This window comes from Solanum lycopersicum, chromosome 10 (assembly GCF_036512215.1).
Source record: "Solanum lycopersicum chromosome 10, SLM_r2.1".
NCBI lineage: Eukaryota > Viridiplantae > Streptophyta > Magnoliopsida > Solanales > Solanaceae > Solanum > Solanum lycopersicum.
The window spans coordinates 22,413,143-22,426,527 of NC_090809.1; the positions used below are offsets into that span (position 1 = coordinate 22,413,143).

The 13,385-nt window shown below is 33.9% G+C and overlaps 2 protein-coding genes and 1 long non-coding RNA gene across 3 annotated transcripts; 2 read left to right on the forward strand and 1 right to left on the reverse strand.

The window, feature by feature from the left end:
* The first annotated feature begins 4,875 nt into the window (after positions 1–4,875).
* On the forward strand, positions 4,876–10,536 carry LOC101257910 (uncharacterized). Its single transcript, XM_004248935.5, has 3 exons — positions 4,876–6,263; positions 8,782–9,043; positions 9,756–10,536. The coding sequence occupies exons 1-3, from the start codon at positions 5,236–5,238 to the stop codon at positions 9,933–9,935; spliced, it is 1,470 nt and encodes a 489-aa protein (XP_004248983.1). The 5' UTR covers positions 4,876–5,235; the 3' UTR covers positions 9,936–10,536.
* On the reverse strand, positions 10,491–12,315 carry LOC101258206 (large ribosomal subunit protein eL43). Its single transcript, XM_004248936.5, has 5 exons — positions 12,175–12,315; positions 11,269–11,308; positions 10,999–11,087; positions 10,823–10,905; positions 10,491–10,743 (listed from the first exon to the last, which is right to left on the reverse strand). Exons 1-5 carry the CDS (start codon positions 12,175–12,177, stop codon positions 10,680–10,682), a joined length of 279 nt encoding a protein of 92 aa, XP_004248984.1. The 5' UTR covers positions 12,178–12,315; the 3' UTR covers positions 10,491–10,679.
* A 202-nt stretch (positions 12,316–12,517) lies between these two features.
* Positions 12,518–12,843, forward strand: LOC138339176 (uncharacterized). Its single transcript, XR_011212216.1, has 2 exons — positions 12,518–12,642; positions 12,814–12,843. It is a non-coding gene; the product is annotated as an uncharacterized lncRNA (long non-coding RNA).
* The last annotated feature ends 542 nt before the right edge of the window (positions 12,844–13,385 follow it).

Genomic DNA, 13,385 nt, shown 5'->3' on the forward strand with positions numbered 1-13,385 from the left:
CACAACACACAGCCTATAAACACTATTATAACTCATATAAGGACCTCTTGAGCTCCTAAAACACACACATATAAGCACATGACGGCACATAACGCACATAGGTGACTAGTCGTTGAACGTCTTGGTCGTCCCTTGACGTTTGACTTCCAATTCACCTAAATCTTCAGAAATTGCCTCATTACAAACTTATAAACCATTTAGTACCTTAAAAACTCATTAAAAACATGTTAGAATCTAGTGCACGATGATCTGTTGAAATTGTTCCTACCTTTTTGTTGTGTTTCGAGTCTCTAATATGTGAAGTTGATGTTCTTTCTAACTTGATATATTGAATGTAATTGTTGAATGTATGATGGTGAGATGCTAGTCTTGATTCTTTAAACATTAAAATTGTTTTAAGTATTCAAATGTCATTCGAGGACCAATGTTCCCAAATGGGGGTTAATGTTACCCTAAAAATGAACTAGGATGAACTAGAGCTTCACAGGAGTGTCTTGAGTTAACAAATTTCTAAATTAATGAGAAATAGCTTCTGAGTTATAGTTTGAGTAGTTTTGAGGTCAAACGTTAAGGGAAGACCAAGATGTTCGAAAACTAGTCCTTTGTGTGTTAGTGTGTTCTTGTATGTTGTTTGTGTTTTAGTCTGTCGTTTAGAGTCCAAAATGATAAGAGGTGACCCTAGAAGAGATGGTCGTGTTTAGGGTCGAAAAGTTTGGAAACTACTCCCCAAAGACCACATTAAGGATCCTTGAGGAGGACCCAAATGATGGACAAAAGCTGTCAAAATAGTCTTGAGTAACAACCTCAATTGACGCCTCATAAGAAAGGGGTGTGGCTCCACACTTCGTCATGGGAGCTTAACCCCAAACTTTAGGGGTCTTAGTCACCATAGACGGATGACAAGGATGGGACATCGATCCAGTGATGGTCCGTCAATAATGGTCGTCAAATGGACCTGCAATTCTGTCAAGTTTTGACCAAGCAAAGGATTGTTTGGTGAATTCCACCCTTGGCTAAATAAATGGGGGGCGGTTATTTTAGACTTGATTCTTCAAAAATCAAAACCCTTCCCTCCCAAAATTTCTCATAAAACTCCATGGAAGCTTAGAGTCAAATTGGAGCTTGGATTGAAGGTGTCCATTGCTTTCTTCTTCAATTTTGTGGGCTTCTCAGTACTAAGGTATGGTGAGTCTTTATCTAGAGTTATATTTCTCTCTTGAGCCATGTAATAACTCTCATAATTAACTCGGTTAAACTAGAGTCCTATTATGTTTTTATGAAATCATAAGGTGTTAAAATGATGAATAATAGTTTTAGAAGACAGTTTGTAGAGTTTGGAAGTCAAATGTCAAAGAACAACCAAGACATTCGAAAACTAGTCTCTATGTGTGCTAGTGTGTCCTTCTTTGATGTGCATGTTTTAAGGTGTTGTTTGGAGTCTAAAATAAGTTTGGATGACTTTAAAACCTAAAGGTACATCTGTAGGGTAAAAAAGTTCGAGCATGACTCGCCATGACCGACCAAAGGGTCCTTCAAAAGGACCCAAGACTTGGCGAAGGGGCTGCCTGCAGGCAGCCCATATTTGGGGGCCAAGGAGAGTCGCGCAGACTACACTTGAAGGCCAAAAATGTTTCCATGCGACGCGGTATCAACACAAATCATTCTGCCGCAAAAGTTTTTCCAGAAGCAAGAATTGGAAGTGTCATCGCAACGCGCAACCATGTCCTAGATTTAGTCGTGTCATTTTTAATTCAAATTAGACTTGAGTAAAAGGCCCAAAAAGTGTAGGGGTCTGTTGGGAAATTTGAGGATTGTTTAAAAATGGTTATTGTGTCATTAGAACCCCAAAATTTACCAATCAACAAAACCCTCAAACTAAAAGAAAATCTCTCCATTCCTTTTCTCCAAAACCTGCATTGTTGAAGCTTTGAAGCTCCAAGGAGAAGGAAAAAATTTCCATGTTTTTCAACCCAATTTGTGGTCTTTCTACCAATAAGGTATGGTAATTTCATCCTTGATTCTTCTATCATTCAAGGATCTTATATCAAAGGCTTTTCAAAGATCATCAAAAACTATTAAAATCTTATTTTGAATTCTAAGCATGGGTTCTTGCATGAAAAGGTTTAAATCAATATTTTATGAAGTAATTGATGTTAATTGGTGGTTTTAAGATAAAAAAACTCGATGAACTCATGTATCCCTTGAATTCCTAATTTTTGGCTCTAAAGTGGGTGCATTGATCATGACTTGATTATATTTAATTCATGTGTAGATTGTATTGGGCTATTGAATTATGAATTGATGCATGTTAGAATTGTTCATAACTTGTCTTATACTATTGATATCTATATTGAGTATTGATGGATCATTGATATGGATGAATTGATGTCCTAGTCTTGTGTATATTGTTATTGTAACGATCTCTTATGGTATGAATTGGTTGGAAAGAATAAGAATGGTGATGATGACTATTGGAAGGTGGTAAATTGACCTAATTTCTTTGTTTAGCATAGAATTGATATTGAATTGTCATTGATTGGTATGGTCCACTTATGATGCGGTGTTTAATTTTTATATTCGTTATTAACATGGCCTTGTCGTCATTATTATGTGAATTATGTTATGATCATGATATGGTATATGTGAAGGTATAAAGTGAAGGTCTCATGTATTGTCGATATGATCTTATATAGGTGCTACAATGCTATAATTGGATATACTTTTTTCTCTAGTTGTTGATATATGATGAAGGACTAACAAAAGCCTTTATATTATGATGTTGTATCTTGTATTGCTAGACTAGTTGTCCCTACTTGGTACTTGTATTGTATTGAATGATGTATGAATGAAAGTCTAGGATCGGTAGACCTTGAATAGGTTCCCTTCCTTGAATGACTAAATGAGGTATTCTAGTGTATGTCTTGAAGCGGTAGACCTAAGCATGGTGCCCTTCTTGATGAGTCTAGAACCCTAAGTGAATGAGATACTTGAATAATGAAAAAAACGTTAAGAATGTAAAACCTTGAATAAGAAAAAGAAGGTTAAGAATGTAAAACCCTGAATAAGAAAAGAAAGTTGAGAATGTGAAACCTTGAACATGAAAAGAAGGTTAATAAGAAGCCTTGAAGTGAAAGACCGTAATAGTGTCCTTCTTAAGTGGAATGATAGACTTAGGGGTAGGTTGGGTGGAACGACATGAAACCATCTCTATATTATAGTGGGACTCGAATCCAATATTTTATAATCATGGTTCATTAAAACTCAAATTGATGTCTTACTCTCTTGGTGCGATAGAACATGAATCTACCGTCTTACCCTCAAAAGATTTTCATGATGGTGCATCTAGACTATAACATGATGTCTTACCTTTTGGGCGATGAGACTTGAATACACTGTCTTCGTTAACCAACGGTATAATAGACCAAAGTACAATCTAACTCACCCTTTGTATCTTTCAAAATAATCAAAATAACATTCAAACTCGTGTTATTAAAACTTTATACCTTTTTCGATTTAAGAATTTTTGTATAGCATGTCATATTCTACCAATAGAAGTATATGCTTTTGGTTCCTGGTCAATATTAGTGAATGAACACTATTGTATTCTAAATCATAAAAATATTTTAGATAATACATGCTTGATTCTCATAATGAGATCAACCAAAACATGAGTTAAAGAAAAACTAAAAAGGGAAAAGGGTCTGATATACCCCTTAACTTTGTCATTTAGAGCTGATATATCCCTTGTTATGAAAGTGGCTCATATATACCCCTACTTGTAAACAAATGGCTCACATATACCCTTTTCCTCTAACGGAAATGAAAAAAAAAATTAATCTAAATTTTTATTATTTTTTTCTAAAAAATATAATCCCATATGAGTAAATTTAATCCTCATCAAACATATTTTTTTGACTTTCTTTTGTTTCAATAACTAATTTATAATTATTATTTTGATAATCAAATTTAATTATGTTTCACTAATATTCTTGTAAAACTTATTGTAGATAACCAAATTTTTTCTTCGAAGACGAAATTAAATTACAATACACACAAAAAAATAGTTTGATTTTTTATTCTTTAAACTAAGGAATGAAAGAAAAAAACAAAATAAGAATAAGAAATTCAAATAATTATAATAAAAGAAGTCAAAAAATAATTTATGTATGAAAAAAATTAAAATATAACTTGAACTTTGATAGAAGAATCATATATACCCCTAAATAATTTTTTTTTAAAAAAGAAGCAATAAATATAAATTTAAAACTAATTTTTTATCTTCCGTTAAATGAAGGGTATATGTGAGCCATTTTGTAACGGCAGGGGTATATGTGAGTCGTTTGTATAACGGTAAGGGCATATATGAGCCACTTTTATAACGAGGGTTATATCAGCTCCAAATGACAAAGTTGAGGGGTATATCAGACCCTTTTCCTAACTAAAAATCACTCTCAATTGGCTAGAGTCTCGTACTGATAACGTGTTATAAAATCAAGTTAATAATGATATAATCATAAAGAGAAGAAGATAAGAAAAGTAGACGAAGAAGAGGATTTTTCTTCTTATTCAAGTGTATATATCAAATGGTGAGTGATCTCTATTTATAGTGTTGAAATATCACTCCCAAAGGTGACCACATTAATAGATACATAGTTATCTCTTATGGTTCTTATCACCTTGGAAACACTTATATATGAATCCAATTAGTTGTTGAATAACTCTAATGGATCATCCACATAAAAAAATGGATTTATAACACTATAATATTAATTGATTTCCGATAGATATTTGAATTTTAGATTTAAATATTTTGTACATTCTATTCTATAAATTTGTACATTATTATTAGTTAATCTCTTCTGTTTGAAAATAAGAAGAAAAAAGGATAATAATGTAAAATAAAAAATGAAATAACTAATAGTTGAATGAAAATGGAGAAATGAAAGGAAATAGAGGCGGCAGGAATGGAGATTAGTCAAAGTTAAATTAGAAAAAAAAGGAAAGTAGAGTGTTGAAGTTGTGGGCTTGTTTTGAGAAGAAGCAGTCATCGCCTCTGGTTTTAAACTGTTTTTCCTAGAGAGAGAGAGAAGCGAAGACTGAAAAACTAGTAATCCTCGCAATTCGCATTACTCTCCGCTTTCTTTTCCGTAACACACATATGCAACATATATGTACAAAACACACAATACATATTTTTGTGTTTTTGTGTGTTATAGGTAGGTAGTAATAAAGTAAATGCATCAGAAAAAATCTGAAGTTCAGATCGGAAAAGAAAGCAGTTGCATCTCTTCCGATTTCAATCCTACACCACCCCTTGTTTCTTCTTCTTCTTTATCTGTTCATCAGAAACAACATACTTCGATTTCTCCTACTCCTCCTCAACATACTGCTATTCAGATTTATGTAGAAAATAATGATAATGACCCAATTCAACCTCATACCCCAACAAAAACCACCCCACATAAAAGACCTCATTTGGGTTCTAAATCTGTCTTCAAATCTCCTCCATCTTCTCCTCTTCATAAATACCCATTTTCATCTTTAAAGCCTCAAAACCCATATACCAATTTCCATATATATCCTTGTCTTTGTCATCTTTGTCGAATTTTCCGTCTACATATACGCCTTATACTCCTTCTTTCCCTACCCTTTTTCTATTTCTTCGTTTCCCATCCAACCAATTCTTTCTTTTTGGATTTTCTCTCTGCTTTTGCATTTTCCTCAGCCCTTTTGTTTTCACTCAATTTAGCACTCCCTAGACTTCCCTCAATCCGATTATTCCTTTCTAGGTCTTTGCCAATTAAACTCTCTTCCTCAAAACAAGTTTCTAACAATGCTTTGCCTGTCTTTTGGTCAATTGGCTCACGAGCAAAAATTGATAAAACCGTCAATTCAGGTTGTTATGTTCAGGCTTATAGTAATGGGGATGTCTATGAAGGCGAGTTTCATAAGGGAAAATCTAGTGGAAGTGGAGTTTATTACTATTATCTGAGTGGCAGGTTTGAAGGGGATTGGGTTGATGGCAAGTATGATGGCTATGGGGTTGAAACTTGGGCAAGGGGAAGCAGATATAGGGGCCAATACAGGCAAGGTCTTAGGCATGGATTTGGGGTTTATAGGTTCTTTACAGGTGATGTATATGCTGGGGAATGGTCTAATGGACAAAGTCATGGCTGTGGAGTTCATACTTGTGAGGATGGGAGCAGGTATGTAGGTGAATTCAAGTGGGGAGTTAAGCATGGCCTTGGACATTACCACTTCAGGTAAGATGTAATCATTCATATTTTACTTTCATTTTTGTTGTCTTAGTTTTGACCATCTGTTAAAATTTCTTTGTGAAATCCAATAGGGGCATGATATGTTTGTTCATATGGATTTTATCTACTTATTTGCCTATTAGGAAAAAGATGCTACATATTTGGAATTTGCAAACAGTGAACACCTTAGATATGGCCTACATCATGTCAAGCAATAAATTGATTGTTGTTGTTGCTGTTTTGTTGATTATATATTTATATATATATATATATATGCATACATGATTAGAGATGTTGATTTATCTCTCAAAGGAAGGGTAGCATTTATCTACTAGATGTCACTATATAAGTTTCTATTTCCATCTTTGTCTTTCTCTGACTAATTAAATTTAAAAGGCGACCCTCTGTGCTGGGCTATAAGATAATATAAGTTTATTGTACTGCTTGATTGCCGGTACTAAAGAGCTTCTGTAAGAAATGGAAGACTTTTGATTGTATGTAGAAGGGTGCAGTTTATTTAAAACAATAGGAGAATAGTTAAGCGATCATATTGGTACAACTGAACAAGAACCAACCTTATGTGTTTACTTCAGAGTAGACAAAAAGAACAGTTATTGTCCCATTTTTCTTATGTCGGACCTAATTAGTTAATAATTTATCTTATGAGCAACAAGTTGAGTCTGGTCCCTTTACCTGCTGTCCAGCTTTCCCCAGTTCCAGTGTACTGGATGATTTAACAACAATCAATATGTGCCTCTCTCCTCATTTTTTTGTATCTCATCTCCAGGCAGTCATATTTTTTGTCATAAAGACTGTCCTTTTCTGTAGCAGGAGTATTCCCTTTCAAAAAAGTTTGTTTTTGAGGGATTGCTGATTAGTAATGACACTGGACTCAGATGTGGTGAATCTTGGGAAGGAGTTATCTCCTCACTAGCTATAGTGGCTTTATTTATGTGAATTGTGGAGCATCTTTGTGTCTGCTGAAGTGCATTTCTTGCCACTCAACTTCTTTCTGTGTGACCTTGCATAATTTTGATGTCAGTTGGAAGAAACGACTAGTAAAGTATACAATCATGCTCAAACGTGATACTATCTTGAAAAAAATTCTTGATGATTTCCGCCAGGTAACTTGGTGGTTAATTAACTTAAATGACTGAGATTAACTGATTGTAAAATGACATAAAGCTTCATTGGCACTTGTATTTTGACAATGGAATCCAGTTTTCTTGGTTGTGGAATGTCAGGGGTCAATCTTCTGCAAGTGAGACAGAAGATTTATGGGCATTTTCAAGAGAACATATAAGCCTATATTTCAGAATAGTTTATCTGCTGACTTTGCATAAAATTTGCTAAAATGGCAGAACTAGGTCCTGAATCATGAGTTGATTGGCTGTCTAGATAGTTTGGATGATTTTACTCTCTATTGCAAACTTTCGGATTGTATTAAGATTGTAATTTGGATATTGATTGGGAGAAGATATGTATAGATATACTGACTACATTCCTTTGAGATTTATGCTAAGGGCATAACAACCAGTAAGATCACTGATGTTGACGGTTTTGTATGATTGGTAAAATAATAAGATTTTATAAACGTTGGAGATATTTAATTGTTGATGGATCATCTCAGAGTATTGCACGTATGGTTGTAGAAGATATAAAACCGACTAAGTCAAGACAGGAAGAGCTTGACTATTTCAAAATATGATTGGAATAGCAATTCGTTGGCATAGCTTTATTATAGAAGATTGGTGAACTTCCTTTGAGTTTTCTACCTTAGCTACTTCATTTATTTATTAGTTTAATTGCTAAATAAATTATCATCTTAGGAGGTAAGTGCTTGCCTCATATGAATTGCTAAATCCCACTTTTTATTTTTTCAAATTTCTTTTGGGTGTTGTGGGAGTTTGGTGGTGGCGTTCTATGAAGGCACATTGCCCATACTTCGTATAAGTTAAGCAAATTTCTAATCATGTATAGCACCTGAAATTGAAATGCACCGAAAAAGATGATACATCTTTATCATTTGGAAGTTAATACCAGAGAAACATTTATATTCTCTTTTTTTACAATTATTTCCATTTTGTGAGTCTAAGTTACCCATGTAGCAGGTAACTTATTTGGGTCAGGCAGAAAGGATGAACTGGTCAGTTGAATGTCATAATTATCACAAAGTGCTTCTTTCCCATTTTAATGTTTGTGTGCTTTAGAAAATTGTTATGGACTGTTGCTGTATGCCTATATCTGAGTTAGTTTAGGGTTCTCGAAAAATACCATTTCATTGGTGAAAGATATTGGTTTTAATGGTGATGATACTTGGTACTGTGACTCATATTTATCACCAAAAAGTTTGAAACAAGAATAACTGAAACTTGGGCATAGTTTTTACCTGCAGGTCCTTTATTTTTGCAGTACAAAGTATGCTCTGTTAACTGGTGCGATGATGAAATGGCAATGAAGCTATTGGCTTACTTATTTTATTTATATTTTCTGCCATTGACTTGGTTTTTACTTTTCAATATAGGAATGGAGATAATTATGCTGGGGAATATTTTGCTGATAAGATGCATGGTTTCGGAGTATATGTTTTTGCAAATGGTCATCGGTATGAAGGAGCCTGGCATGAGGGAAGGAGACAAGGGCTTGGGATGTATACTTTTAGAAATGGGGAGACCCAGTCTGGTCATTGGCAAAATGGGGTCCTTGACATTCCAAGCACACAGAACAACTCCTATCATGTATCTCCTGTTGCTGTTTACCATTCCAAAGTGCTAAATGCTGTACAGGTGAATTATTGGTTTATCTTTTAAAAACTAGTTATTACATTTGAAGTTATGGATATAGAAACAGGATATTTATTGTCTAGGCTACTCAGATAGATCTACTTCTCCAGCCCATGATACATTGTATCATAGGCTTGTTCCCTTAAGTATAGTACTTGAGTTGGCTTACAAAGGATTATATACTAACATAATTATAGTCTGCTTGGTCAAAGCTTTTAGAAGGCCAAAAACACTTACTTTTTAAAAGTTTGGTCTTTGGCCAAGTTTTCAGTAGGAGAAAATAAGTAATTTGGAGAGTAGGAGAAATTGTTTTTCATAAGCTAAAAAATAGTTTTTCTCAAAGGCACATTCAAAAAAAGAAACTTTTTTTGTAAATACACTTAGAAGCACTTTTAAAGGTTTGGCCAAACTCTAATTACTGCTCAGAAATACTTTTTAAGTTGACTAGCCAAAATACAAATTGCTCCTCACGAAAGGTACTTTTTTTTTGGACAACTCTTTTTCATGAAGGACTTCCCGAAATCAGCTTTGATTAGAAGCTTTGCCAAACTTGCTATTAGTACTCCTGCAGAATTCAAAATTCTCAATGTAATGTACTATGCAATGACACGACTCATCTGAGTCAGTTTGATTCTCAATCTGACAGTTAGGTATGAAGAGAAAAATGCAGGTTTAATTTGTCCAAACACTGATTGCTATTCCATATTTTAACCAGGAAGCACGTCGAGCAGCAGAAAGGGCTTATGATGTGGCTAAGGTTGATGAGAGAGTGAACAGGGCAGTTTCAGCAGCCAACAAAGCAGCCAATGCAGCTAGAGTAGCTGCAGTGAAAGCTGTGCAAAAGCAGATGCATCATCATCGCAGGAATAGTGATGACCTTGCAATGTTCAACTGATGGACTTGTTTCAATTCAAGCCATAAAGTGTTCATCCTTTTTCACAGACAGCTGCAAAGGGGGAGTAGTCCTTAAATTATTGTTCTCCTTTCAATCACTTATGTGATTTCCCTATCATGCCCCATGCGGAAGCTAGCTGTATTGTCTATTGGATTTTTGCCTTGTCTAAGTTGTGCATTGTCCGAGCTGCTGCATTGCGGTTGTTATGGTTCAACCCTTTGCCAAGAAAGGGGATGACGTTACCTGCTGGCTTAGCTTTTTCATTCATATGTTTTGTAAATTCAGCTAAGTCGTAGAATATGAGGTTTTGGTGTCCACAGAGAACCTCACCCATACCAGTTTCTCATGTGTACTAGCACTGCTGAGAATCAGTTGAAGTCAAAAGGAAATATAAAGCCTCGTCTTTATTATGTCTGACTAAAGCTACGTAGCTGTATAATTGCTTGCTTATGTTTGGATGAGTCTTCTTTGGGTGTGGGTTGAGGATTTAAGCATACTCAAATAGTACTTTTTGTTTTCTAACATATGATTTGACAGTCAGTAGGAGATACAATGTAATAATTACTTTTAACTTTATTGCAGGTTCTATAATTTGTGTCAATCAGAACTATTTTGTCCATAATAACCAGATTTAGAATTTGCTTGAAAGAATCCAGATGTAAGCAATTTGAGTTGACACATGAGTACATATAAGCAAAGCATAATCAAGCATTCAACTTGCATAAAACATTCAGATTCCAGTGTCTAGCTCTCTGTCTGCTCCCTTAGCCTTCGAATGGTGCTCCTTACGGTGACAGCACTTGCAGTGCTGGCAAACAAGGGAACAAGCATTAGTACTTTGTGTAACACAGGAAACAGAAAAGCAAATGGCTGAGATGAACATTTACTTGAGCGTATAGGCACCCCCTGCTTTGACTTTACCACAATCTTTGCAGCCCCAAATACCAACAGCCTTCCTCTTCACGGCATACTACATACATTACAATGCCAATATCTAATTAACATTATTACCAATGCAATGATGAAACACATGGGGTCTATGAAAGCAGAGCTAGCGGTATACCTTGCCACAGAACTCACAAAAATACTTGCTGTGCTGACTGACCTCCATCTTCTTAATCTGCTTCCTCAAACTAGCCCCATAACGGGTACCTGTAAGGTTATTCAAAGACATGTATTAGATGTGGAATGACTAATCTACATGGGCAGAAAAATTTAATGTTCATCAGCTGAACGTCAAATCAAAATTTCCATTCATCTTCTCTTATAAAACGTCTTGAAGTTTGCTAAATGCATCACTTCATGTTTTCTTAGCAACTACTTAGGCACATACCATACTTGCCGACAATACCAGCCTTCTTGGTCCTCTTGGTCTACACATGAAGAAAATGTTGTTCAACGAGCTAAAACGAGTATCCACTATTTCGAGAAGCTAAATAACTTAGGAATTTCGAATGTGACAAACTTGAAAGATTATATGTGCGTGCATTAGAGAGTATTAACCAATTTTAGAAAGAATAATACTTCCTCCGTTCTATTTACTTGTTCATATTTTCTCTTTTAAATGATCTTATTTACTTGTTCATTTTGACAAATCAAGAAAGAATAAAAAAAATTTCTATTATATCCTCATTTAAAATTGTTGAATATTTCTATGTTTTAATTCATTCTTTTTTAAATCATATTTAATAAAGGTAAAATTGTAATTTCACTATGTTAGTTATTGTTATTTTTATATTTGTGTCTTTCCTAAAAAAATTGTAACTTCACTATGTCAATTATTGTTATCTGAATATTTGTATCTATTCTAAAGTGAACAACTAAATAGTAACAGAGTATATAAGATTATTACGAGGAAGATTAGGGAGGGTTCTGCAGAAATGAGAGCAATGAAATAAAACCAAGGTATTAGGTTTACTGAGTCAAGCAGTAAGTGAGCAACCAATGTTACTGAATCTCTCTTATAGGTGCTGAATGTCATCCATCACCAAAAGAAATTTAAAAAATTCCAAGATCCACTTCCAGCCACATTTCCTCTTCAATCAATTAAACTAGTAAGGGGATACTGAATTATCATTAAGAAAGGAAGTTCTTTTTATTCAGCTTCGCCAATCGCCTTGTCCAGTTCAAAATTGTAAAGATGTTAACAAAATCATAACCAGTAACACAAATGACTTTGTATAATAACCACATAAAATTATCTAATCTGAATTTATTTGTAGAATAAGAGAAACATTACCATTTTGACGACTTAAGGAAGCAAACACCGTTGAAGAAACCGACCTAGCAGCGGCAACTAACCCTACAATTCCATATCAAAGGATACAGACTGCAGTTAAATCATGGAAAAATTACTAAAATACACTACTTTAATTTATTTAATTTCATTAATTCCTAATTGATGTATTAAATTACAAAAATCTCTTTTTTATCCCAAATGATACTAATTAAATTTTATACATTAAAATATTAAAAAGGCAATATTTACCTTACCTTCCCAATGCATGACTCCTCCTTTCCCCTAAAAAATCACCTTCCAAAAATTACCTACTCCCAAGATTTCCGCCTCCCCCCCCTCCCCCCAAAAAAAAAAATTTCTCCTAATTTTTTCCCACTAATTTCAATTAAAATTTGTGATACAAATTTGAAATTCGAATTATTCTAAGGATTATTATCAATACTTTTCTGAATTTGAGTCCTAAATCAGGTATATCATTATTCTTACTACGATTTTTCAATTTTCTCTTTTTTTGTATTTTTAGTGATGGTATATCATCATCCACATTGTTATTTTTCAATTTTTTCCCTTTTTTTATATTTTCGATGATTATTGTTCAAAAATTTTTATTGTTGATTTTCATAATCAAATTCTATGTAGATCTGGATTCTTTATAGTTGAATCAAACCATGGTCATGAAAAATCAAGCTCTACCAAGAAAATTTTTTCAAAAAACAAAGATGCATCTACATTTAAAGATCCGAAAACCCTACAAAAGAGGGGTAGAAAGGCGGCACCTCCTATTGTTCGACCAACATTACAAATACCACAACAGCTCGTTTGTTAACGATGCCCTTTGATAAGTATTTGTCGCCGTTTGATAAGTATTTGTCGCCGGAGCTCCGGTGAGATGATATATTGTAACTAAAATTTAAGTATCAAATTTAAATTGTGAATTTGAGTATCTTTTTATTTGTTGGACATGAAATTTAATGTATCAAAGAAATATATTTAAGTTTAATTTTTTCGTTTATGTATAGATTCAAATAGTATTTTGTAAGTATCACGTGATAGAATGATTCTTTGTTTTCTTTTTACTTATATTTCGTCTATATTAAGGTATCAAATAATAGTATATGTGTATAAAAATTAAAGTATCTAATTTAAATTGTGTATTTGAGTATATTTTCACGTGTTGGACATAAAATTTAATGTATCAAAGAAATATATTT